This window comes from Corvus moneduloides, chromosome 6 (genome assembly GCF_009650955.1).
Source record: "Corvus moneduloides isolate bCorMon1 chromosome 6, bCorMon1.pri, whole genome shotgun sequence".
In the NCBI taxonomy this organism is placed as follows: Eukaryota; Metazoa; Chordata; class Aves; order Passeriformes; family Corvidae; genus Corvus; species Corvus moneduloides.
Genome location: NC_045481.1, coordinates 25915205 through 25942120, shown reverse-complemented (window position 1 = coordinate 25942120; position 26916 = coordinate 25915205). Strand labels below are relative to the sequence as shown.

The window sequence follows — 26916 nt, the reverse complement described above, 5'->3', positions numbered from 1 at the left end:
GGCATTCAGCCCAGCATCTGCAGGAATCCCCCTCTTAGCCCACTCATGTCATTGGAGTGCCTTCATTATATTGTCAAATAGCACCCTCAGATGGCCCTACTTCATATGTCTTCATCAGACATTTTTCCTTTCTTTTTAAGATCAGGAAAAGGAAATAAATCCTTACTGCAATGCTGTCAGTTTCTAGTCTCCTGACTGCAGAGAAAAGCCCAAGGAGATGAATAAGCCTAATACAAGGTTGCAGAAAAGAAAGCAGATGAAAACTCTTAGAAGGTATTGTATTAATATAATTTCTGATTATACAAAAGGTTACTTCAAAATTTATTGAATCTTTTTTAAGATGTAATATGGGCTCTAATTCTTGTAGCAGTTTTCTGTATGTTTTATAATACTGAGTTTTTCTTGATTTTACTAGGAACCAGTGCATTTGGCAATGAACCAGTGAGCTGTGCAATTAACTTCCAGCTTCTGTCTCGATACACAGTTTATTTCACACTATTTCTACAGCTTCGGTTTTCAATATATCATGAATTCATGCATCTGTAGCATTTCCTCACACTGTAAGTACTTAACCACTTTCGTGGAAATTAACAGCTGAAATCAGATGCTTTAATGATTGCAAAAAAAAGGAGAGTTAATGCTTCTGGCACTGAGAGCATAAAATAACCCAATATGGCAATTTCCCATCTAAGTGGTGGAGTCTGGATTTCTGAGTTAAATCCCGTGCACAGAATGGAACTGTTCAAACATCTCAAGAGATTATTTCAAACTGTTTGACACTTTGGTAAACTGTAGTCAGGTTTACACTTTGAATAATTTCTTCATAAAGGTTCATATTTTTAATAAAAGAAAACAGTAAATGGATCAAAAGTGGTTGGGCTTGTATGGGTTTTTTTTCTTGTTTGCACTCTTTGTTTATGGTAAAGACTTCTAATATGAAGGAACAGGACCAGAGGAAAATCAGAACTAGCAGGGAGAGAAAAGGTGATGAAAGGAAGTGAAACTGAGGTAACTGAGGTAAATAAGAGGATTAGAGGCAGCAAGTGAGCAATATCTGCATGTAGGGCAGAAGAGGGAAAATGCTTTGGAGGAGATGGGACATTTAGAGCAAATCAAAGGCAGGGGAAAGGCTTGGGTTTGTCATTTTCATCTTTAAGGAAACAGACATGGCAGGACACCTACAGCTGTTCAAAGGGAACTAAATGTTACTGTCTATGAAAATGACAAATTCTAATCTGAGAATAGTTTCTATTCCTTTTACATTCAGCATGACTTGTAACTTCACTACCAGTAAATGAATTTAATGTCATTGATGACAGATACTATGTTACCATAACAGCCCCTTTCTGTGCATTCTTTCATACTGTGCCCAATAGATGGAAAAGGATGCCTGATAACATTATAGGAATTCCCCCAAAAAGATTAAGTGAAGTGGTTGCTTCTATAACCTTCATTGTAATTTTCAGATCCATAAAAGATGTATTTGTTCAGAAATACATTTCCACTAGTTGGAAATCATCTTTTTAAAGACACAACATATATTTGTGAAAACATCAAAACATTGATCACAGGTAGAAATATTCTATATTTATCTGGAGAGCTCCAAGTTTATAGTAATAGAAAATGATCTCAGACAAATATCACAAAGTAGCTAGAATATTCATCTCTCTCAGATGCTGATGCAAGGTTGATGAGATGGTATATGATTATTGTAGGATTAAGCACTACAATAATAATCTCATTCCCACTGAGTGCTCCTAAATACTCTCAGCAAACCCATTTGTCCCTCTTCCTTAACTGTGATCCCATCTCTGTAGAAAGAAATAGCCCCATAAAACTGGGTCAAGCAAAGAGTTTACTCTTTCCTACAGAAACTGTGTATGTTACATACATAATACCTTCTTCCTCTGAGAACAATTTAATACAGTCTGTATTAGGCTGAAACATGATGCAGTGTGGGGAAAGTGAGACCACCAAAATCAAAAAACTAACCAAAGAAAACCCCAGATCCCAATAACTTAAGGTAACTTAAGGAATAAAAAGTAAACTGATAGCAGAGAAAAATAAAAGCTTTAAAAAGTTACTAATTTTTTCTCACAAAAGATGCCCTTTTGTAATTAAAAGTTTTTATCTCATAGCTCAAAAAACATGTGCATGTTCACATTAATGCTATATAATGTGGCTTACAAAAACCCTAGATTCTTGTCCATTAACCACAGAATGTTGTCCAAACACTATTTTAAGAAGAAACTGAGAGGATCTGTATTTGCACACAAGATAAGATGCTGATGCAAAGAGAAATAACTCTTCTCACATTTCCACAGTTTGCTATTTCAGCAGAAAAACTGGTTAGTAACACCATTGCTTAAAAAAAAAATAAACAAAAAACCAGCTACGATCTCACTATTTTCCATAGAAAACAGCTGTTAAATTAACATAACATTCTGAATTACCATTAGTGTTAAATATATATTTATGTGTCATTATTTGTGCACGAAATAACTGCAGATAAACACAGAGCCGGCCATATGCTTCTTGAATCTGAAGTGCACAAAGCAGTTACTGGAAGTATCCCAACTTTGTATTTTCTCTTACCTTAGCTCTTTTCTGGAGTTTTCCAGGACCATGCACAACTCATTTGACAAGGTCACATTTTGTTCCTGCAGGTACAATGGCTGAAAACAGTTATGAGGCCTGCATGTAATTTGAGTGCTGAATTTTGGCCTTATGCTACGCAGTGGGATGAGACACATTCTTTTCTCCCTTCTGGTAATCAAGAAAAAAATGAAACTCATAGCTGTGATCCTCGACTGTATTACCCTAAGAAAAAGCTGTAATTGCAATCCGTCCATTCCATTCAGAAATAGAAGGTGAAATACTTTAAACATTGATACCACAGTGACCTCAACATCTTCCAGGAGAGGAAATTCATCCAGCTATGCAAGAAAGCAAAGCAAACTGCTCCGATAGGAATGCTCCAACACTTCTTCAATCTACACAAAGATCTATGGCAGGTGTTCAACCAGGAACTCCCTGGAAGACCACCTAACTTTAAGAAAGTTGTCATCCTCATTGCAAAACTGAGACTAGCTCAATAAAATAAATAAATAAAATGGATTTATATTATTAATAATTTTGATGATGACTACTTTTAAGTGTTCCTCAAGCTGTGTTACGAGATCACATTGGCAATGCTGAACTCTAGGCAGTTAAAATTGTAATGGAGTTGAAGTGACTGAATTAAAATAATGAGATCAAAGCAACTGCCAGAATTATCAAAAGGTTATATATCTAAATATAGCTTGTCCTGAAGATATTTCCAACCATTGCACCTGTCGAACTAAATTGATAAAACTGGCTAGAATCAAAGCCAGGTGTTTTTGTCAGGACAGGTAAAAAGAAAAAATTAAAAAGTGGTTATCACACCCAGCTCATAAAGTCTTTATCTGAGCAAAATTAAAACATTCTTTCCTGTTTCCACAGATTTCTGTGTTGGGCTATTCCACGCAAACCTGAATGAGCTGACCTTTCATCAGAATAACCCCACAGTCAGAGATGGCACGCAGGGCCAAACATGTTCAGTGGCCACGCAGACTAATACCATGCATTTGTTTCCTATGGGTGTTCTACAAGATGCCTTTCTACTTTAGTCACACAGAATAAATATTGTTTAGGAATTCTGGTTACTTGGAAGGAGAGTTCTGGGAACTGATTTTGAAGCGTGGATGCAGAGAAATAATGCAGTACTACAAAAGATATTTGTCAAGCAGACAACTAAAAACCCTCAGGTGACAGATTCTGCATCAGTATATTCAGTGAAGAGCTAAAATTATGCTACTGCTTCTTAAAAGAATTTAGGCAGGCAATGAATTCTGTGGACTGGGAAGTGTTTCATCTTTAAATCACGCTTAAATAACAGGGCTAAGGTTCAAAAACATGACCATGAATTATATTTGTCACTTGCAGTCACCCAATTAAGAACTACACCCGCTCATCCTCAGTCCCTGTGTAATAGCTTGATTATTGTATTTGGTGTAATCAAAACCCACACATTTTTTAAGGACTGTTCAAATGCAGCTTAGGTGCATCTCTCCACATGACATGGCTAACCAAGAGCACTGTTGTAGCAGGGCTTCACTTCTGTAGGAGTAAACCACATTTCACTGATAAAGAGCTGCATGTTCACATTTCATTGCATGAAAGCATTGAGACAGTTGAGACTGCGGAATCACTTATGTTCAGGCAGAGCAAAAGATAACATAAGCCTAGTCATTACAGCTGCAAGCTCCTACTGAAATTAAAAGGAAACAAATCCTCTGCTGTAACCCTTTCCCCCCCACCGGATGTACAGGTCTCCATGAAAAACTGCTGCTTCTAAACCTTCTCTGCTTCTCTGCACCTTGTTTGCTACAAGCACATTCCATTTTCTGTTGAAACAGCCAAAATGGAAGAAAAGCTTAGCTCTCACATCAGCTTTAATAGAAGGTCACAGATGAAAGCAGTGCTGCCACTAAGAGGAAGCAGACACAAATAAGGCTCTCTAAACTGGTTCTCAAAATCACATCGCTTTTTTCAAGCCAATGTACACCCTGCAGCTGTGCTCACCAGAGACTTAACTGATGCTTTTAACTTTCTGCATAATAGAAAAGCTTTTGAGGAGCACAGTATTACAGCGGTTAGTTTTTCTAAATCAAACTCCTACAATCACAAACGAGAGGGGAAAAATAGATACTAAAAGGTACAAGTGGAGATTGTCTGTAAACCTTTACAGAAGATGGTGGGCAGATGGTAGGGATTTGCAGTGACACAGCTGTTTTTAAAAATAAAGAAGTGGAAGACGAGAGGCATGATTACAGTTACACATACATTTCTAAGCCTACACACACGAGAATAAAAATTAGGCTAGCAGTGGGAAATTGAAGTTTGTATATTATAGTCTGAACTGGCATTTAGAAACTTCTGAAAATAACTAGCAGCACCTTCAAGTTTCTTTTCCAATCTTTAGTTTTCTAAGTAACTATGAAGCAAAGCTGACAACAGAAACATTACAATGTATAATGTACAATGAGGAGTTAAAAAGACAATCACAGAATCTTAGGAATGTCAAACTTACTTTCAGTACCTCCAATTAGCACATTTTTTCTCTAAGCTCTACAATGTAAAAAGACAACTCTATGAAATCATCAAATGAACATAAATTATGTCACCTGTTTGAACTTCCTATGAAAAGATTTCATTTTTACTGTTGTATTTATTTTTCAGATGTTACTAGTACAATGCATCGATAAGTAATGCAAGGAAGAGTAAGATGTATGGGGATTATTGTAGATTTAACAGCATGGGAGGTGAGGCAGAGAAATGTCCAAATTCAATAGGGTCAAGCACTGGATATGAATTTAGTAAGAATAGAACGTATTTTAACTAAACAGTAGTTTTTATTAAGAAAACTTCAGAATGAGACCTTTAATTCTTTTTTAAAATGCACATTCTCATGTACGTTCCCCACAGCCACAGAGAAGGCTTATGTTAGGCAAACAAGTAAAGGGTTTTTTAATGTACATTGTAAAAGTCTGCCTTCTGAAGAGAATCCAATGAAGCTGTTTCTTGACAGTTCTTTGTTTACAAAATTAACTCTTCCAGATAACATATTCCTAGATCCAAGAAATTTTATATTAACAAGAGAGATGCCACTGGTACCAAAATGATATTTTGATCTTTCTTCATGGAGTCAACTTTTTCACACTGCATCCGTTCACTTTCTTTCCTGTATTAGAAATGACTTGGCAGTGTAAATGTACTTTCTTTGCTGCATTTGCTATATAAAATCCATCTAACTTTCTGAACACATCAGCTGGGATCCAACAAAAGCAAAAGGTTATCTAGAACCAACCCACTAAAAATTTCTTTATATGCGTCTCCAGAGCAACTGGTGCTGGCTTTTGCTGTAGTTGGATATTGAACTGAAGAGGTAGCAGATGAAACCTGTTAGAAAAACCCAGGTATTCCACTACTACTCCTTTCACAGTATCTGGGCTGCTCCCAGTCCAAAGACCACAACAAAGCGATTAGTGTAGGTGCTGTCTAGCACACAAACAAACTCAACAACTGAAGACATTTAAATTAATTTTATTTATACCAGGTTTTCAAAATCAGAAATATTTCAAAGAAATTCAATACTCAGAGACAGGTGCTACATTGATGATCTTTGATCCACCATTAGTGCCGTGTTTTCACTCTACAATCATTAACTCACCACCACAAACTAAAGGGGACTTACAGAAGTTTATAAAAAATAGGCAGACATGAAAATTTGGTTTATACTGGAATTGGCATAAGAGAGTAAAGCCTATTATCAAATTGTGGCAATTGCTGTATTCCATCACTCGTTCTGAGGGAATGGTAGAGCAGGAAAACTCTTCCACTTAAAGAAACACTTTGGGTTTTAACTGAGCATACTCAAACTCCACTTCATGATCTGAACTAGAAGTGATTTTTACACTCAAGTCCATATAAATTTAAGCTTTGCACTTCTAATATCACACCAAAAATACAAACCTCACTAACACACTCTAGTCTTGGATTGATTTCCCTTTTCAGAGAAATCAAACCCATTTATCTATACCTCTTCCAGGATTTACCAAATCAAACAAAACTGCTGGCTTTGAAGTATTTTTTTAGAAGAAAAATGCCGTTTCTGCGCAAGCTACTCTCATGAAAAATTTATTTAACATTTCTTTATCAATAAAATAACTGAAGCCAAGATATCCAAAAGCCACGTCTACACGGAGATACACAGAAGATATTCAACTTGAGAGGATTTTCCTCCCCTTCTCGATCACAATGAGGCCCTCACCATTTTGCATAATGACAGAAAACAACAGCTGACAAACCATTTTGGAACAGATGCCAGCTGTCTCCCATTTGTTTTATAATTCAAACAGTAACAGTTCTGTAGCACTTTATTGGTTTTTGTTTTTTTGTTTTTGTTTTTTTTTTAAAAGCAAGCCATCTGAATTGGACCTCACATCAGTCAGTCAGTCATTCATTTCAAGAACAAACTGAAGGCAGGCTGATCCTTTTGGATCCAAAACTTTAATTTGGTAGGAATCTTACATAAATACAGTTTGTGCTTCAATTTCATAGCTAGTTGGACTGAGTGAATATACACCTAAGCTAGTTAAAAAAAAAAAAAAAAAAAAGGAAACTATAATATTCAACTAAGAAGCCACAGACATTTTTCTAGACTGCAGCAGAGACAAACAATAAATTTAAACACAGTACTCCTTAAAAAAAGTTTACTGTCTAAAATGAAAATTCAAATGGTTTATTAAAATTTAACATTTCCCATTTTGGCTTTTTCTAAAGAAACAATTTATTCCTTGTGAAAAATCAGTTAAAAGATAATTTCATTTTACTGTACCGAACTCAAGTCAAACATAAAGCACAAAGATCTTTACATTAAACTGGGCTTTGCATACAACATGAATGATCAGAAATAGACTATTTTGAGGAAAAAAAAAGTTGTGGGGTTTTTTTAATCTAGACAACATGCATACCATCAGTTACTTCGCAACCTTAAAAGGTACCTGAAAGGAGAGTTTTGTAGAACAAAACCAAGACTGATTAATACACTTAGTAAGTCAGTGGTCATCATGCCTTTTTAGTTAAATTCTAATAAAGTTTAGTCTACATAGAACAGCTAACACAATGAGGTGTGCAAGTCATAGGGATAGCCAGAAGCCTGAAATAAAGTCTTAAAGTTCTACAGGACAAGAGAGCCTAAACACAGTACCACTAGGTTACTTAAAACTATTGCGGGAAAAAAAGAAGAGAAAGTATTTGGATTATTATCTCCTTCCTTGTTGAAAAAGGGCTATGGACTTAACATAAAGAGCCCGTATTTAAAAGCCCCACAGTTTTACTCTACCAACTTTTTAAAATAAGGTAATGATAAAAGAGCATTCCTTCTAGCAGCATGTACAGTTCAGCTGCCAGTGGCTGCCTAACAGAGCTCCTTTATGCATACCAGGAGAATCATGTCCAGTTTTGCCATTTCTGGATAACGATGACAAGATACAAAAGCATGTGTTTGCCATAAATAGCTCTGGCTAACGGAGGATTGCTCACACAGAGCAGATCAAATTCTCTATAAGGAGAGCATTATTTGGCTCCCAGCCAAAACATGTCCCCTATGCAAGCCTCAGTAGTGGCAAACACTTTCCAGTTCTATTTACATAGAAGCTAACAAGTAGAACAGTTCATTTAGGCTAATTCTTGTACTGAGTCGGTCTAACTGCAACACTCGAGAAACAAAAATTATTTCCCAGCTTCATATTCTGCTTGTAACTATCATTACACATCATCTTACCGAGAGAGACGCGAGCTGTAAAAACTTGTGCAAGGTTTTACTCTGGCATGTAGAACTTTAAGAACATTCAGGTACGAAACACACTGCATGGTTAATTACTTTGTACTTTTAAGTTTCTGACACAAGTGTTTCATGGAACTAACGGTCTCCAGTAGTGGTAGCTTCTTTACTTTACGGTAAATTAGGAGCAGATCCTTTATTCAATGGCCAGAACAGAGCCACAAAGTATTGTAAAGCAGTGCCTAAGTCAGTATTAAAAACTTGCATTATTGAAGATGAGATTAATGATTGTTTACCTTTACAATACTTTCCACAGAAGTTATTTGAAATATGCTTAAACACTTAAAAACTATATTTTCCAATGAAAACAAGGCAACATTCTGTAATAAGCCACAAGTTTTATTGCAACGTGGCCAGTTTTTGATCTCAAAAAACAATGTTCCATTTAAGGCTCTTTTTAATACAGAAATTGCCACTATGACTGATGTTTTACAAAACTTTAGTGTTTCAAGACTCACATGGTAAACGGAGAACTTCTACTCCTGTTCAGTAGTGTACATTCAATGGAAAACGAAAGGCATCGTAACAGCTACTTCATTTAATAAAGATATGCATGTAACAGGAATGAAACTGAGGTACTACAATAATTTGATGACACAGTTACAGCAACTTAATTGGCATTCCTGGGGGGGGGGGCGGGTCAAACATATTACAAAAAAGTGCTTTAAATGCATAGTGTTGTGTGCTGCCATGTCACAAAAATAGGCTTGTCAAGGCAGGTGAGGTGTATGAATGCACAAGAGCCTCATGGAACTGCAATCAAGTGCAACTGTTAAGTAATACTGTAGAGAGTCTACCATCCGACCAGAGGACAATACTTTCAAGGCATTCAATTAGCTTACCCTTTGCTGTCTGCTAGACTATTTACATTAACTATCACATTCATTGTACATGTTGCAAGGAATGCCTGCAACGCCAGTTTTGGCCAAGAGTATGACGTGAAAGCATTCCTTGAATCCTACATAAAACTACCAGGATTAAACAGTCTAATGGCAATCACTGGTAGACTGCTTAACAATGACATCTCCTTCAGGGCGGTGGGGAAGGGTCTTATTTTTTGAGGAGGGGAGGGGATGGGGAGACTAATACTATTCCAATTGAACGAGCTGCAGAAATGGAAGCTCCTTAGATCCAGATGGCACTTGTCTGTCTTTTTATAAGGGTTTTCCTTCAAGTGAAACTACCACGTTGCCTCCCAATTTCTCTCCAAGTGTTGAACGGTCCTTAATATCATCCAAACCATTTACTTGCCACTCATGTTTAATACCTGAAAGACAGATGGACAATATGCTTGTGAGAACCTCAACATCTAAATGCCATTGTAATTAACAAGAAAAACATTTTCAGGTCTATACCTGTAAATTTCTTTTTAATGGCATCTTTAGAGCTTGCGTAGATCATCTTGCTTTTTAAAGGTGCACTTTCAGGAGCCCTTTAAGAAAAAAGAAAGCCACAACAGAACAGTTATTAAATCTTCCAGTGGTAGCTCCAGAATATTCAATTTTAACAGCAAGCTTTGCTTTCACACACCAGAATATAAATACCAGGTCTTCTTTCTTAGATTCCTTTGTCTCATATGTGGCATCATACAAAGCGTATCGGCAATCATTCAAAGGTAGCAACTTCACAAAGGCTGTATAGGGGTCCTCCACAGTATCACCAATGTCACCAACCAATATCTGCTTTGACTCCTCTACAATTATTTGTTTTTTGTCATCACTTAAGCAGAAGAGAACAGCTTTCTTTCTTTTTTTAATCTCTTCTGGGGTTGAAGATTTCCTTACTTTCATGTCATTAAAAACCTTTATGACTTCATCATTCACTGTTACTCCAGAAGCCTGTAAAATGAGATCAAAGGAATAATTTGAACAGCAAAAATTAACACTCACTAGAAAAAGATGATAGCCGACAGTGCTAGATAAAGAAGTCTGCCTGCCCCCATAAGAATAAAAATACTATACTCAACCTGATCACACTATGAATTTAATAATATTTGTGGGACTGGAGCAGAAGATATAAAGGAGGCGTAAAATCAGTAGTTTCTTCTTGTAGATCTCAGCATCTTCTGCTGCCGTTCTGAATAGCAGTTTCATACAACTAGTCACACAACTGTACTACTCGAACAGTTTACCTTATCATGCATTTGGCTTATTTGGGGGGAGGGGAAGAGGGAGTGATGAGGGGGTAGGAACTGAACATAGGAGAGAACTTTGTAATTTTCGGTTGGGATAGGAGAGGGTGGGGTTTTGGTGAGTTGTTTTTTGTTGGTTTGGGTTTTTTTTCATAGAACAAACGCTACAGCAGCAGCTCATATCCAGCACTGTCATGACTCTCATTTTGTTGGGTGAGGTAAGGCTCTACAAGCAGCAAAAATGTTTTCTGCATTGTGTCAGCTTCAACACTGCGCCTTAAGAACTCCCGAATTTTACTTCATGCTGCTGCGGGAGTATTGTTTGACTACTGTTCGTTCATATAAAAATATCAATTACAACCGTACAGCTGCCCATAAGGCTCGCAAGCCGTTCAAAACACGAGCCTAAAGCAGCAAGGAAACAAAACGCCGGCAGGGCAACCGGGGAGCTCAAGGCAAAATGAAAATAATTTAGCAAACCCCACTGCGAGTGAGCAAGCGAGCTCAGCCCATCTGCAGCGCCCTTGCTCTCGGTCCAGCAATTATATCTGCCGAGGCGGGCGCTGCCAGCGCAGGCTGCCCGGGGAGGAAAGGCAGGTGCGCGGCTCGCAAGGAGCCGCCGGCTTTGTCCCCGGGGCGCCGCCGCCCCCTCTCCCCGCTTTGTTCGCGGGGACGGAGGGAATCCCGCCGCCCCGCGCCCTCCGGCCCTGCGCTCCGACACCCGCCCCGGCCCCAGCGCTCCCAACACGGCCGCTCCCGGCCGCCCCTCGGGCCCGGGCACCAGGCGGCCGCCGCGGCGGCTCCTCGGGAGGAGCGCGGGACCTCTCTCCCCGCGCCCGCCGCCCCTCGCCGCACCGCGGGGCACTCGCACGCCCGGGCGGTGCCGCAGGGAGCGCTGCGCCCCGCGCCCGGCCCCAGCCCCAGCCCCGGCCCCGGCCCCGGGCCCAGCCCCGCCGCCCGCAGCTGCCCCGCGGCCGCTCCCGCGGCCCCTTCCCCCCGCACCCGGCTAAAATTAGACTAAAATGGCCGCCGGAGGCCGCAGGGCCGCGCCGGGCCGGGCCGGGCTGGGCCTGCTCTGCTCAGCCTCGCTCGGCTCCGCCGGGCCGCGCAACCCGCCCGCACCGCCCTCCCCGGCCGGCGGCGCCGCGCCGCCCTTACCATGGCGCCGGGTCCCGGGGCGGCGGCGGCTGCCTGCGGTGCGGGGCTGCTGCACGCAGAGAGCGCTGCGCTGCGCTGGGGGCGAGGCGGGCGGGGACTCGGCCGGGCGGGGGATGAGCCGCGGCGGCCGGGGAGGGCCGGTCACATGGGCCGCGCCGCCACCACGTGCCGCCGCCGGGCCGCGCTGGGCCGGCCCCCCGGGGCAGGGCCCGCAGGCGGCGGGGCTCGGTGGTCCGCCGGGCGGAGGCGGCGTCAGCGCTGCCCGCGGCTGGACTGGCTTGGGCCCCGCAGCCCCGGGCGGCCCCTCAGCCGGCCCCGGGGGTGGCTGGCTGGCTGCTGAGGGGGCAGTGCGGCCCCTCGCTGGGCTTGGAGCACGAGCGTCAGGCCGGGGCACGATGGCGGCCCGCACCGCCTGCCCGGCGCTGCTTCCCTGGCCGAGGCGCTTTCTCCTTCTCTAAAGGGTTTGTCCGCTGTTCGCGGTTCGTGGCCGGGCGCTGTCAGGCATTGTGTCGCTGCCGTGTGCCACGCCGCCTTGTCCCCGCTCGAAGAGGATCTATGCTGCTGCTGCGGCTGCCCCGGGCTCTGTAGGGAAAGGCCCTGGGCACAAAGGGGCCTGGCACAAAGACTGCTCTTTCTGCGGTCTTGGAAGAGCTGCTCAGACAGTGAGGCGGGACACAGCACATAGGGCGGAAGATGCAGCATTAAAAGATGGGAAAATGACTTACAGGAAAACAAGGACAACTCTCCCGACAGTGTTGTGCTGTTCCATACTGAGCTGGACAGAGCTTGAGGCACAGGATAACAAACACAGAGCATTTTACCTCTAGCCGATCCAAGTGGACAAGAGGATTCTCAGTCCTGTGCACCCTGAAGTGGTGTGTTTGAAAACCAAGAAATCCTAAACATTCAGGGCTGCAAGCAGCTGTACCTGTGAGTCTCCAGCGTGCGTTGTGACCAGCCAGCTCTCTCTCCCCAAAACATTTGAATTGCTACTAGTATGGTGGTGGAAGCCGGCTAGCCAGTGTTTGTCAGCACGCATGTACGTGTATTAGATACATCTCTGTGTTTTAGATACACATATATATACACACACATACTCATTCTGCATTGTGTGAGGGGTGTGTTGATGTTTTCCCCTCTCCCCGCCCTTTCTCTATTACTATACATTACCATGTTGACTAGATGAGACACTATGTTTCCAATATCCTTTTTGAGTTACATCCTGCCCTCTGGCTGCAGAATTCACTGATTTGCATTCATCGATATTCAAAATTCGATCCATCAGCCTTGAAATCACTAATCTGGAGCTATATTTACGCCTCAGCTCCTTACAGCCACACATTCAGGATTTCCTGCTGCCACTGAGCTCTGTTAGACTCAAGTCTTTTTTTTTTTCCAGATGCTGGCCACTCGGTTACTCTTACTGCCTGTTCAAGTGCCAGCACTGTGGGATTCAGGAAGGAGTACCTTTATTGTATATTTGCATTCAAAGAATCCTCCATTATCCAATTCAGTTTTCAAATACAATAAATGCTGTCTTTTTTTCAAACAAGTGACTAGTTAGGAGAGGTGAAAATCGTTAAGGGAATTAATAGCTGAAATCCTAAACTGGGTAACTGTCAAGACGCAGTTTTATGATTGGCTTAAATCAACGTAAGTCCATGAGAATGTCTTGACAGCCCCATTCCTGGGCACCTGCTGCTCTTGGGCAATGTCATGGGCTGGGGTGGAGTTAAGTGGTCTCAGATCCTCATCGTCAGGATAGGTTAATGTATGCCAAAACAGCCTTCATGGCACTGCAGCCATGCTGTCATGGCATGCTGAGTGTCCCAGACTGGCATGCTGTGTCATGGCCTGCTGTGTGTCATGTTCTGCTCAGTGTCCCAGACAGAGGTCCTTGCAGCCGTACACAATGTCAGGAGGCAAATGGCAGCTTGGAGTTCCTTCACCTTGGCAAGCAGGTGTAGCTGTGCCCGTGCACAGTACATCCTCCAGAGCTGCTGACCACAGTCACTGCCATGGGCTCAGCAAACTTCTTCTAACATGTGCACAAGACCATGAGTCTGCTGTGTGCGAGTGCCCTAATCTCGTGCCCTTGCAGAGCACCCTCAGCCACCCACATGGGGCCTCTGCACTGCATATCCCAAGCTCCTAAAATGAAAGGTGGGGAGTTACCAGCTCCAGAGTTGTGTACTCCAGGAATGACAACTCCAAAACTGTGCATGACTCACCCTCTGTTTTTAACACCATGGAAACTGAATAATGAATCAGAAGTGCTTGCTACTCTCTTCACCTCACAAGGTGCATACTTGAGGTACCCAGGCACTAAGAGCTGCTGCTGCTGCACATCACTGATTGGTACTTGGCAGCCATCAGAGTACAGAAGCAGCACAGCTGAAGGAGTATTTTCTGACTACAGAAATCTCTGAGACAGAAATGAGTTTACCAGAATTTGAGAGCATTTCTTAGAGATGAAAAACAGGTCACAGGTAAACAGAAAGGAGCTTCTTATTTTCAAGGAAATTAATTTTGAACTCCTGGTGACTGCAGTGATCAGAGGAAGAACTTGTGATAGAGCCCAGTGGTGAACTTTAGAGGCCACAGAAATGGCCAGTATCCAGCCAAAAGCAATAATGACCAAGCAAATCTTATTGCTGGAGCACACTCAGACAAAGCTGCTTCCTACTTCGGCATCTCACTGCACTCAGGAAGCATCGAGTTTCACTACCCCTATGCCACAAGACCTGCATCCCACCAGGCAACACCGAAATAGCCCAATGATTCAGAGAGCCCAGCAGCAGCAGCACTAAAAGCTTTGTGAATGATACCCTCTGTGGAGTGCATGCCTCTGAGGAAGCCCTCCAAGCCTCCCCTCACCCTCTGTGGATGGAAGCAATGACTCACCGTGAAGCAGGAGGCACTGTTTGTTTGGATTCAACTCCTGGATGCTCATTAGTGAGAAATTATTATAATGGACTAAGCTGCCTTATGCATTGAAGCTCTTTGGTATCGCAGTCCTTTCCTTTAGTATGCTGTGCATCCTATTTGCTTCTCTGTCGTCCTCGCTGAACTCAGTGTTACCATTCCAGCTTCATTTCCCACGGAAGCAGGGCCTCTGCTTGGCCTCCTCAGGCATTCCCTCTCTCACTCGTGCTAGTCCTTGTCTCAGTGACTTTTTAACTTGTTAGCTTATTTGAGTTAAATCTGACAGAAGAATAGAGGTCACAAAAGTAATTAAGATCCTTAATTAAGTAATTAAATTTTATAAAATATTTCATTTGAGATAGAAGAAAGTGGGGCTATATGTCTACCAGTTCAATTCAGGAACCTGTTTGTTTCTGCTAGGAGACATCAGAGCTCTTATGATGTAGCCAGATTACCTTCAAGAAGAGGACTAAGCAAAGAGAAGGGTAAAGCAGAGAAACTTGCATAGATGCACACTGAAATAACAGAGTCTTAATACCATTTAGTTCAAAATATCAACCTGTCAAGGGAGAGAAATCCATAGGAAACTGCATTTGATGAGATCTGTTGCTCAGGGCACTTCTTTTTCCCCTTTGATGTCCTGTTTACCCCTGCAAAATACCAAGTTTCCCTCTAACAGTTCTGTATTTTCAGTGGGAGCGCAAAGAATGCCAGACAAAGTCTAACTTTTGGTAATGTAAGAGAGTATTGGAGAAAACCCGTGAAATGCTAACTCTGAGTTTTTCTCTCTCCTTACACTGCAGATACATTCCTTTACAAAAAATTACAGTAAATATATTTGACTCTTAAGTTGTGGATCCTGGCACGATTTTGCTGCAAGTTAGCAAGATTTGCAGTGCCTCCCTGTGAGCTGATTCCAGGAGCCTGAAGCAAGGAGCAGGATGCCTGCGCTAGTGTGAGGCACGGATCCCCAGCAAGCCCCATGAGGGAAGCTCCAGACTCCACTACCCCTTTTCCACGGATCACTTCTGCTGGTTTAAGCAGCCTCGTCCACCGGTACTGTCCCAAAATCCCTCTGGGGCTCCGAGCTATCGTTCCACTTGGCAGTGGCTTGGGCAGGGCTGCGGGCTCCCGAGGAGTCGGTCACGCCTGGTGGGCTCTGCCCGCGGCGGGGACGGGGCGAGCCGAGCGCGTTGCGTCACCTTCACCGGGAGCCGCGGCCGCCCGTGCCAGGACATTCCTCGGGTGAGTCACGGCCCGGCTGCTCCCGCTGCCGCCACCTCACAGCCCCGGCCCGCCAGCTGCTGCCCCCGGCGTGGGAGCGCTGCCTGCCTTCCCGCCGCCCTCCCCAGCCACCAGCCGGGGCTCCGGGAGCCTCCCGCTCCGCCCCTCCGGCCGCAGCGCGGGGATGCGCTGCGAGAGGCGGGGTGCGCGGTCTCCGGGCGGCGATGCCGGCCTGAGGGCTGTCATGCTTCACTTGGGTAAAGCAGCCTCTTCCTCTGCCAAGCGGGGAAGGCTCTTTTTAGCCCGTGCAGGGATGCGGCTGAGGAAAAGCTCCTTTTCTCTCCCCATCCCCCCCCCTCCCCCCCCGCAAAGCTCGTCAACCATCCGCGTTCCCTGGACGAGTTGACCTGATGGCCGTATGCCAGAAGAGCAGGCAGAAGGAGGCAGCTGGAAGCGGCAGCAGCGTAAGCCCAGCAGGGATGCTCGAGGAGCAGCAGCCACATGTTTTTCGGGGCAGGGAGGAATTCCCCCTCTCCCGCCGTGCTGGTAACTCACACGTGCCACTGAATCACAACACCGGGCAGCCACGGGCCTGCCAATGGACAGCGAAAGAGAGATTTAATTAAAATGTTATGTCTTGTAATGACATCATGTTAGGGATGGCATTTAAACACAGAAAAAAAAAAAAGGAAATAAAAATTCCTCCTGTGAGAGAAACATAGAAAATAATGGCGGAACAGAACGAAAAAATCCCCTAAAGTCTAAAATACAGGGAAACTTCGCTCTTTACATACTTAGCACATATTCGACTTTCACAAAGGTTTGTACATTTGTAGCACTAGAAGAAATAACTGCTGTTTATCCTGCCAGCCTTTGTAATTCCTGTATGCCCTGCAAAATGTGCCTAACTGCTGCAGTGTCCTTCTGCTATGCACATGCATCGACAGCACTCAGCAATTTTTACACTTTCCCCATGTCTTACAACTTGAGTGATAGTCCATATGCTGGGAGTCTCCAAGTTTCTCTCCCCAAGCTTAGAAAGTCAAATTCTGCTGCCTTTTGTGCTAGGATTTCAGTAGAGTTACCACAGCACAGAGGCAGAAGTTTTTGTTTCTTTTAAAAATCAGAACAGAGATAAAAGTGAGGTTTCTTTACTTACCCTGTGTTGTGGCTCAACAGTTGGTTCTTTGCTCACAATATTACATTAATTATATTACATTACATATTATATTTAATATCTAAATATAATAGATCTTACACAAAGAAGGAGTAAGGACAACAGTAATGTTACCAAAGTGCATATCTACAACTCTCCTAACACTGAGTTAATCTTGTTTAGGTTTCTGAAAACTTGTTGAGCCACAGAGCAGCAACTCTTCTCAGCAGACGAGCATGACAGCTGGAAAAAGTCATTTCTTGAACAGCTTCAGCCTGTTTTGCAGGACAAGTGCCAGAAGTTAGGACACAGTCAGCCATCTCAGAAGACGGCACAATTTAACTGGTGCACCTCCAGGAAAAGGTGGCGATGGTTTCCAAAAGCTCTTTCCCTTTAGGATAGGTGCATGCAGACCTTCAAGTTGCTGGGGCTGGCTGACACATAAGGTGTATAATGATTCAACTTTGTTATGTTCTTTTTTACAGAAAAGCCCCCCAAAAGATGGGCTCCCTGAGACAGCCAGGGTTCCTGGTAGGACAAGGAATCCTTGTTTTTCTGTGCCTGGACAAGTGCAAAGCAGCACTATACACAGATTGTACACAGATTTCAGGCATTAATCCCAAGTCTTCCAGGCTTGGCCTGATTCTGCTACTAACCTTCATTGCTCTGGGCTTTTTTTCCTGCTGGGGTTATGTCATCATGTTGGAATAAGGTCCTTGGAAAATGGACTGTTTCTAATCATGATCAGCACTTCTATGACATTGCAGGTCTGATTTAAGGAGACATCTTTTAAATACAAGAAAGAATCACCAGCAAAGAATCAAATACTCTCCAGGAGATAGAGGAAGCCATGACAAAAGTGTTTAAATGTTGGAGATTAATTCATATGGCCTGTTTAGATTGGAAGTTGTAAAGGTCAGACAAAAAAAGAGGACAGACACTTTTGGTTCTGGAGTTTTAATACTCTTAAAATTGCTCCAGACAGATCTCGGACTCAGTTTGCAGCATTGCATCTGAATGAAAGGAAATTCTGTTTGATGAAGGTTGAACCCAAGGATTGGTTCTAAGAAACCTCTTAAAAGCAACAACTATGAAAACAAAAGATGCACAGTCTAAATCCATTCAAGCATGTCAAAGCTCCCTCAGAAGACATGGTGCTTACGAAGTTGATAGTCCCTTTTAAAACCCCTAAGTTTTTCTTTTTTCAGACAATCTAAAAATAAAACATTAGCTAAGCCTAACATGCTAAATACATGAGTTGAGATCACTTTCTGGTGGTTGAGGATGGGCTTTAGGATGATTGAGGCACAGGAATATTTATAACCATTGCTGGATTGTGGGACCTGTCGGTCAGTGCAGAAGTGTCCTCTGGTGACAGCAGCGCTCACAAGCTGTGCCAGGACTGCAGAGCCCAGCATGTGACTGATGGTGGGATCTGCACAGGAATGCTCACGAAAGGCAACTATGAAGCCCCACACTGCCCAGAGTCAAATGCAGAACTGCCACCCAAACCCCAAACATTTTAGCATCCTGGCTTCCATTTCTGCCGTTTTGAACACAGGATTCACAGCAGCTGAGCCACAGCACTGCCTGTCTCTTCATTCCTTTCCTCTCCAAGCTAATTTCATCTGTAGGGCACTCGATGGAGAAAAATTGGAAAGTACATAGATTATAACATACATTCTTATAGGACTGTTAACCTAGGAACTATCAATATAAATCCTAAATAAATTGGTAAGATAAGACTAGCAAATTGACAAAGCTGAAGTTGGACTGTGTGTTATCCTATTGAGGATTCCTTCTAACTTTGTTACAGGGAAATTACGGGACAAGCATGCCATTTTCAGTCCCTCCACATGGCTTGGTTAAAGCAGGTAGCACAAGCACCAGAATAACTCTAGACCACGATGCTGTAACACGATGTTGGTGCAGCAGCACTCTGTTAGTCAAATAAAGACCCTTTCTTTGAAATCAATCTAAGGAAAAAGACGAACAACAGCAGAGAAGAAAGAAGTGAAAGCTGATCTTCCATGGCCATTGGCCAGCATTTTGGAGAGTATGCTGTCATGTAACATCCTTGTAGGAAACTTGGCCCAATCAAACATTTCTCTCATCAAAAGCGAGTGACCTGAACAGCTGGATAAACGCTGTGAGCAAGCAGGGAGGCACAGGCGGAATGCTGGAGCTTGCTGCCTTCTCCCCCCCTCTGGCAAAGGCTGTGGGACGTCGCGTGGGCTGAGCACCTCCAGCCTGGCCGGCTGCTGGCCATACCCAGAGCCTCTCGCAGGGCAGTGGCTGATACAGCCCCGTCTTTGGAAACACAGGAAACACTTTTTTTCCTTCTTTCATACCTAAAAAATTGTAAGGATTGAGTTGGACCTAAAAAAATATATTTAAAATAATTTCAGCAATTTTCCAGGAAAGAAGCACTGCAAACCCAGGAAACTGATACATTACGGTAAAGAAACAAACCTAAAGTTGGCCTCAGTGCACTTTTTGGAAAACACATGCAGTCCGTGGCTTTCTGCCCTGACAACATTTCACGTGTAGCTTGTACTGATGTGCATTTTAATGCACTCCAAAATGCCTTCCATTACCTGGAGAGAGCCTTTTTAGAAAGGCATGGAGTGACAGGACAAGGGGGAATGGCTTCCCACTGCCAGAGGGCAGGTTTAGATTATGTAAGAGGAAGCAATTCTTCACTGTGAGGTTGGTGAGGCACTGGAACATGTTGTCCAGAAAAGTTGTGGCAGTGTTCCCTGGAATGTTCAAGGCCAGGTTGGATGGGGCTCTGAGCATCCTGGTCTAGTGAAAGGTGTCACTGCCCATGACAGCTAGGTTGGAACAAGATGATTTTTTGAGGTCCCTTCTAACCCAAGCCATTCTCTGAGTTCTATAAATGAATGATTCATGAATGATAACCATTGTTTTAACAGTCAGTGACTTAGAGCAGTTAAAAATCCCAAACTTTGCCCAAGTACATACACACATATCCCCAAATACACAAACATATTTTAGGGATAGTGCTACATCAGCATCCCTACTGGGAAACAAGGTAATCAGTTTACTTACCTGTCTTTATAATTCTTCTGATTTGCAGCACAAGTTATTTTACCTTTTGCATCAGTCTTAATCCAGACATCATCTTCAAACCCAAGTGCCCCAAAATGGGAAGCTTTCTTATTGGTGGTAACTGGAGATTCTCTGAGGGTTTTTACACAGGCCTGATACTGGACACATACACAGTCGAGCACTTCAAAGGCAAGGTTTTAGCAGAGCACTGTCTAAGGAAGCACCAAATTAAGGGGAGTAGGTAGCTGATGAAGGGGAGGAGGAAGAATACATCACTTGGTAGCAGGCTGAGAAATCTCAGAATATCCCCTTGCAGCAAGCTGCATAAAGCACCAGGAGCACCTCTGCAGAACTAGACTGTGTTGCTGTTGTGAAGATCAAGGCAGTTTAGCAATGCAAGGGGAAGATCTCTTGGATTTACAGCTAAATGCTGTACAAAAAACTTTGCTGTACAAAACAATCTGGACACCGGCAATTTCTTTAGAGTGAGAAGGCTCTTGCAGGGTAGAAATAGTCCTTGGTAACCTCAAGAAGCACTATCTACAATTGCTGTGATCAGTTATCACAGTGATGAACAATAGGTAACATGACCAGTGCTAGATACTATTTATTGAATACAAACAGATAAAACTTAGAAGAGACAAGATCGCTGCAGGGTAAGGGTTAATTCAGTGGTTACATCAACGATTCATAAACCACAAGTGTAATCTCCTAAATCCTAAAGCACTAGATTACCAGTGCAGCAGGAACACGGTGTTGGGCAGGACTCCGGTGCAGTCTGGCGTCCCCACAGACCTGCTCCCTGCATGTGTCCATGAAGACTCTTCACTTCTGGACTGTGACAGATGCAGGGATGGCTGGGTGTGGGGCAGCTGGTGACTGCAGCAAGTGGAGTGGGGCTGTTCAGGGTCTGCCCCCCTATAACTATATAGGTTTCCAGCTGCTACTTACTGGTTTCTAATGCCCACATTTGCTAAGATCGTATTTCTTTATTATTAATACTAACATTTAAGTGCTCTCTCCCAAGTACTTAAAACCTCACCCCTCCACAAAAGAGGCATCCAGCAGTGGGTACTGGGGAACTGGCCCCAGCTCAAACCCCTTACAAAGAAGAGTGCTAGCTCACATCTATCACGTGAGCTGCCAGACCAAAGCAAACACAAGCTTTCCAGCATTTTTACAGGCTTCCAGAAATTAGACTTCCAGCAGGTTAATCTGACACTGGATATGCCAGTTAAGGTGATCACCTGCCTCCTAATACAGGTGAAAGGACTTGATACAACAAGTCCTAGCTACACTGGTGTTGACATCTAAACATGAACAGCCAGTACCAGCTTGACTGCAGCCACCACAGAAGGCTACAGCCAGCATTTGAAGAGGCCTTCTCCTGTGACCTCATCCTGCTTGGGTAGGAAGGGCTGCTTCTAATACCTGCAGTTACTGTAAGGATTGGTCTTCTATATCTTTGGGAGCCTGTGGTGGCCAGGAGGTGAGCAAGCTGTCTTTGAGGAAATGCTGATGTTTCCTGGACAAGAGAATCCTTTGGGTTGGGAGCCCAAAGGGACTGATTCCATGGCTATTAAAGAGTTATGTACAAAAAACATCAGAAGAAATTGCCTAGGGCAGCTACTCAGCTCTGACATGAATGAAAGGGGCAGAATTTGCACAGATACTGCTATACCACTTGGTACAGCAGTATCTGGATACATGCCAGGGCTAAGATCTATTGGAGCTACCAAGAAGGGCAAGACTTTCACTGTTGCAGCTTGTTAAAATGCTTAGAGAACAGGTGCTGCACTTGAAGCTCAAGGAAGCCTACTGCCTGTTTTTTTTAAAAGCCTGGTAGGGCCTCACTAGTTTGAATCCAAGACAAAGCTGTTTGCCCTATTCATTTTGACACCTTTGTGAAAAGCTTCTGCTTGGAGCCCCTGACAGATACTGTATAGGCCTTACCCTGGTGGTAAGATCAGGTGGGATGGCTGATCATGGTAACACACACATTTGTTAGGGGGGAAAGATGGATGAGGAGTATGAATATTTCAGCCCCTAAGACAAGGAGGGAGATAGAAGTAACTGCCCTCTTTCCAAGGGCCATAAAAAAGACATCCTGACATAGCTCAGAAAAAGCATCACTGAAGTTTGAAAAAGCTTCAAAGAAAGTACCAGCTCAGGCAGTCTGCTTTGAGGAACTTGGTTCATGCCCTGCAAGCACCACTAAAGCAAAGGAGAGTCAGATCTGAACTGCACATATGGGAAACAGGAGTATTTTAAGCACAGCTGTTCAAAGCAGAATACTACCTCCTGTATTTCACCTTCAGTCTACATAAGTGAGGCCTTAGGCTTTCAAACTTAATGGGAAATTTATAACTTTGCTCAGCACAAGCACACAAACACTATTGTCATAAGTACAGATAGGGGTTGGACTATTCCCACTTGCTCCATCCAAACTCAAAATTATAGTTGCATTGTTGAGGGGATGCTATTGAAGGAAATAACCTTGGAAAGAGTGATAGGAATGAACAGCTGGGAGTAGGTTTGGGATAGAAATGATTTAAATTGCATCTGCCACAGATAGACTTATTCAGCTCACCATGCCCCTCCTCAAAATGTATTCACATTCAAGTCAATGGGGATTATTCATGTGAACAAGAACGAGCACAACTGTTCGCGCAACCTGCTAGGCAGGACTTTCAAAGCCTCTCGGGACTGGACAGATGCAGGGGTATCAAGTACATATACCCTGCAAAAAAGTCTGCTGCTGCTCATATTCCTTGCAGAATTTAGCATTCTTTACCGGGAGCATTTCTTTTGTGGGAACAAAAAATGTCTCTAATCTGGACAGAGAGGTCAGCTCTTAACAGGAAAGCTTCCACAGAAACTCTGAAGTATTAGCAGACATTTCTGACCAACATCCCTCCCCATTCTTATTCTTAGATTTTAATTATTTTAAAAATCCCCAACCCACAACTGCAACACTTCAAACTGATCAGTCTCCTATCCACTGCCACCCATTCCCTAGGCTCAAGGGAATGCCCATTCTTACCCACCTCTAAGGCAAGGTAAGCACTACAGCAGCCAAAGAAAGCCCACAACTACATAGCAAGCAATTGTTAGGAGCATATTCAGGTTTTAACCCTTTAACACAAGCTGCATAAACACGGGGAAAAGATGCTGCAGCAGCAAGCCTCATGTTTCAGTTTTTCCTACCTCTCTCTCCCATCCCCCAAACTTCGTTCCACGCTTTTTGCGCAGAGTGTGGTATATCTCCAAGAGGGCAGGACTGATTTAAAGATATTCACTCAAACTGAGCCTAATAAATTTAAATTAATAAATACTGAAAGTAAAACTCTCAAGGATAGTAAGGATAGCTTAAAGAAACTGCTGGTCAACTGAACAAATCTGTGAGGTTTTACACTGTAAGAGATCCAAATTAAAGATCCACGTAACTTACACTACTTAAGTTACTCTGTACATACTGATGGACACTTGCATCCCTAGAGGCCAGGTATCACAGTGGTTACAGCTGCCCAAAGTGCTGGTTGGGGTACTCATATTGGAACCAGATTCTGCTGTGTTGCCCCCAGCAGACTGTCCTCATAAGTTAATGGGAAGGTGGTGTAGCAGTACAACTCAAGAGGAAGTCCAAGCTCAACATACTTTGAAAAAATGTGTCATTTTATTTGTACACTTCCAAAGTTGTATGTAGAAATTTACGAGTACAGTCCTGCAAATTTACTCATTGCTAGAAGAACTGCCAGGGACACAAGAAAGTATTTATTGATTGATCATCAAGTCAGAGGGGAATAAACAAACAAACAAACAAAACCCCACCCCCCAAAATTAAAAAAGTTATGGGGCTTTTTTTTTTTGCCCCAAGTACAAATTTTATAAATACAAAACAAATTCACAAATTACTTTGATGCTAAATAAATATCTACTTAATAAACTCAGACCGAATACCTCCAGCCAGCACTGGTACAGTACTTGAAAAGATATGCAGTTGTACTCATTAGTGTTGAGAAGATATGCTCAAACAAGTTTTAAAAACACACACAGTTTCTTCAACTGTGCTACAGCAGAAGATTTTCTCTGAGTTGATAAAGCCCTCAATACCACAGCTCCCACAGAATCTAGAGGATGAAACAAGGTTATTTTGTGCAGGAAAAAACAAAGTACTTCTGGAAGATATCTGGACACATGAACGTATTAAAAATGTACAAAACCTCTGTAAACCAGTACTGTATCCAGTACATCTATCAAAATTATTAGACACTGAATAAAACTGTAGCAAAGGTAATCTTTCCTACATTCTCCTGAGTGCTTAATATTATATTGAGAATATAGTGCAGGCCACACTTCAAGGTGGTTAAACAGTTGTTATTGCTTTAAATAGACATGACGACTGCGCAATTTAACAACCCATTTTAATGAATGTAATAAATTCCCTCAAAAAATCCTTTGGAAGGCAGAGGTTAGATTCGTGACTTCTTTGCCACGGGAGCGGTGTGGTCCACATTACCAGATGTGATTGGAAGTCCAAGCTTTTGAGCCTGAATGTGGAAGAAAGCTTGAAGTCTAGTTCCAGCTTTTGCTTCACTTGTGTTACGAGGGTTGTATTCAAAGCAGTTTGAAAACATCAGCTCAATATCTTCAATGAACTCAGCTAGTGAATAAAATAAATTAATTTAGCATGTCTCAAGTCATCAGACAGCAGTGTGATAAAGCAGTATGACATCAGTAAATTAATACAGCGATCCTACACAGAGCTGCAACACAAAAATGTCTTCACGTGTATCGAGTTTGTATCATTGTATCGGTGCTGTGCCATGTAAACATTCTTAAATTTCTCTGATTATCGGTACAGGAAACACAAATCAGACAGGAACACCAGTACCTTTTCTAATTATTTCATCAGTGTCACTCATTGACATCAAAGGCTTGAGAAATTACTAGAAGCTTCATAGCTGCCCATTTTTTATCTACCCATCATGTATGTTAGTAGTGAAGGATCTATGTTCAACAGATCTTATTTAAAAAAAATTAGTAACTGCTCTTTTAAAAAAACCAAAACACACCACAAAACCCCAAACCAAACACAATTTCAGCCTTCTAATCATCTGATGCAGTTCTATTTTAGGACAAGAATTTAAAGTGAGAGAACATGGTACAATATACCCCCTTCAATAAATAATACTTACATGCTAACTTATATTCACATTTATTCACTTTTTCACGGATTATATTTAAGGCAATAGGTTTTTTGATGATATCATAGTAGTCTGGTACCTAAAAAAAAATCCAAACAAAAAGATTCATGGACAAACAAATGGAAGCTTAAATTCTGCCTATGTAAAACATTAAGGAAATCATGTATCAGCAAAAAGCATTTATGTTTTATTTTTAAATAAACAGAGGAGTCCTACACAACTACCTTCATTTCCTGAATTGAATACTAGTTTTCAGGCACTGCTTTTTCCTTTTTTTGTATCATTCAAATAGCAGACTACAACAAACATTAGCCAGAAATTAAATGAATAAATCTACTCCTAAATGCCCTGTGAACAACTGTAAGAAAATTGCTTGAACAGATAAGCACTATGCTGTTCCATCCATTCCCACCTGTCAAGTACAAAAATTATTTCCAATATTTAAAATTTATTTTTCCTGTAATATATTACAATGTTAAAAGCTCTTTAATCCTGAGTAATGACCATTTTGACTCCATCACTATTCATTCAGAATTCTGAGATTCCATCTACTCGCGTTGAAGAGAAGGTAGTGAACCTTTCTGCAGCAAGCAGGAGATTGTACGCAAGGACCAGAGATAAACTGCCACTCCAGAACAACATCTATGTGATCAAGAGTGAGGGGAGAAAAGGACTGCCTAACCTTTAAGTGTACTGATCACTTGGCTCCAATTTTGAATTCCAGTCAGCACCAAGTCTAGGGTGACTGTCTCACAAAGTGAGGTGGGGGAAGCAAAAGAAAAAGGTTATCTGATCCAAATGTGATACCCACATGCACCATCATGTATGTTTTAAAACCAAGGTTTTGGTTATGGCCTGTAATTTTACTATAGATCAAGTGCAACCTGCAAATAAACCTAAAGGAAGAATGAGTAGAGAAACAGAATGAAATTGACTTTTTTCATTCCTTTCCCTTTAGAAGTGCTGTTTATGTAATTACTAAAAAGAAAAGTCATTCTTTCTGGCTTGCTGTGCACTGACCATTAGATGTATTCTTTACATTGTCTTAAAGGCAGCTGAAAGTTTAAACCAAAATTTCTATCATGATGAAGAAAGTTTGGGTCAGGTATGGGTTATTCCTTCCAACTATACAGAGATTATCTCTTAGTGATTGATTCAGGCAAACCAGAATGCACTGAATTCTAGCAGTTTAGTTTCAGGATCAAAATTAAGTTGAATTCTCCATCTTTCCTTGCATTCACCAGATGATTCTTGCCTTTCCCAACATAATTCCAATACTCTAGTAGGCAATCACTAATCTCCCACTTCATTCAAAATTCCTGTCCTCCTCCTCTATGCCTACTTCTTTCATTCATATTTGTACATCATTCCCTTTGTCCAGACAGATTAATCCTTCCAACTATTTATGACTCTGAATTCAGAGTTTCAGATCTTCATTAAACAGTTATCACTGATCATTTTAACAGAGCACTTAAACACCAAACTCTAGATCACCAAGAACGTCTGTGCAGAGTTGCCCCAGAAGGCTTGGAAAAGACAGGCACTTTGACAGGGTTGGATAGTTCCAGCAGTGCCTTACAACTGACAAGCCAGTGGAGCCTGCAGAAAGCAGCTT

At 42.4% G+C, this 26916-nt stretch overlaps 2 protein-coding genes across 3 annotated transcripts in view; both read right to left on the bottom strand.

The window, feature by feature from the left end:
- Nucleotides 1-6110: 6110 nt before the first annotated feature.
- Nucleotides 6111-11823, bottom strand: CFL2 (cofilin 2). The gene is made up of 4 exons (XM_032112189.1): nt 11718-11823; nt 9959-10266; nt 9784-9860; nt 6111-9695 (listed from the first exon to the last, which is right to left on the bottom strand). Exons 1-4 carry the CDS (start codon nt 11718-11720, stop codon nt 9583-9585), a joined length of 501 nt encoding a protein of 166 aa, XP_031968080.1. The 5' UTR covers nt 11721-11823; the 3' UTR covers nt 6111-9582.
- Nucleotides 11824-23748: 11925 nt separating this feature from the next.
- The window catches only part of BAZ1A (bromodomain adjacent to zinc finger domain 1A), a 63459-nt gene continuing 60291 nt past the window's right edge, over nt 23749-26916 (bottom strand). For both annotated transcript variants that reach the window (XM_032111505.1, XM_032111506.1), the window contains 2 exons: nt 25293-25380; nt 23749-24757 (listed from right to left, as the gene is read on the bottom strand). In XM_032111505.1, coding sequence (XP_031967396.1) covers nt 24567-24757; nt 25293-25380 — 279 coding nt within the window. In that variant the 3' untranslated portion in view covers nt 23749-24566. The remainder of the gene's footprint in view (nt 24758-25292; nt 25381-26916) is intronic.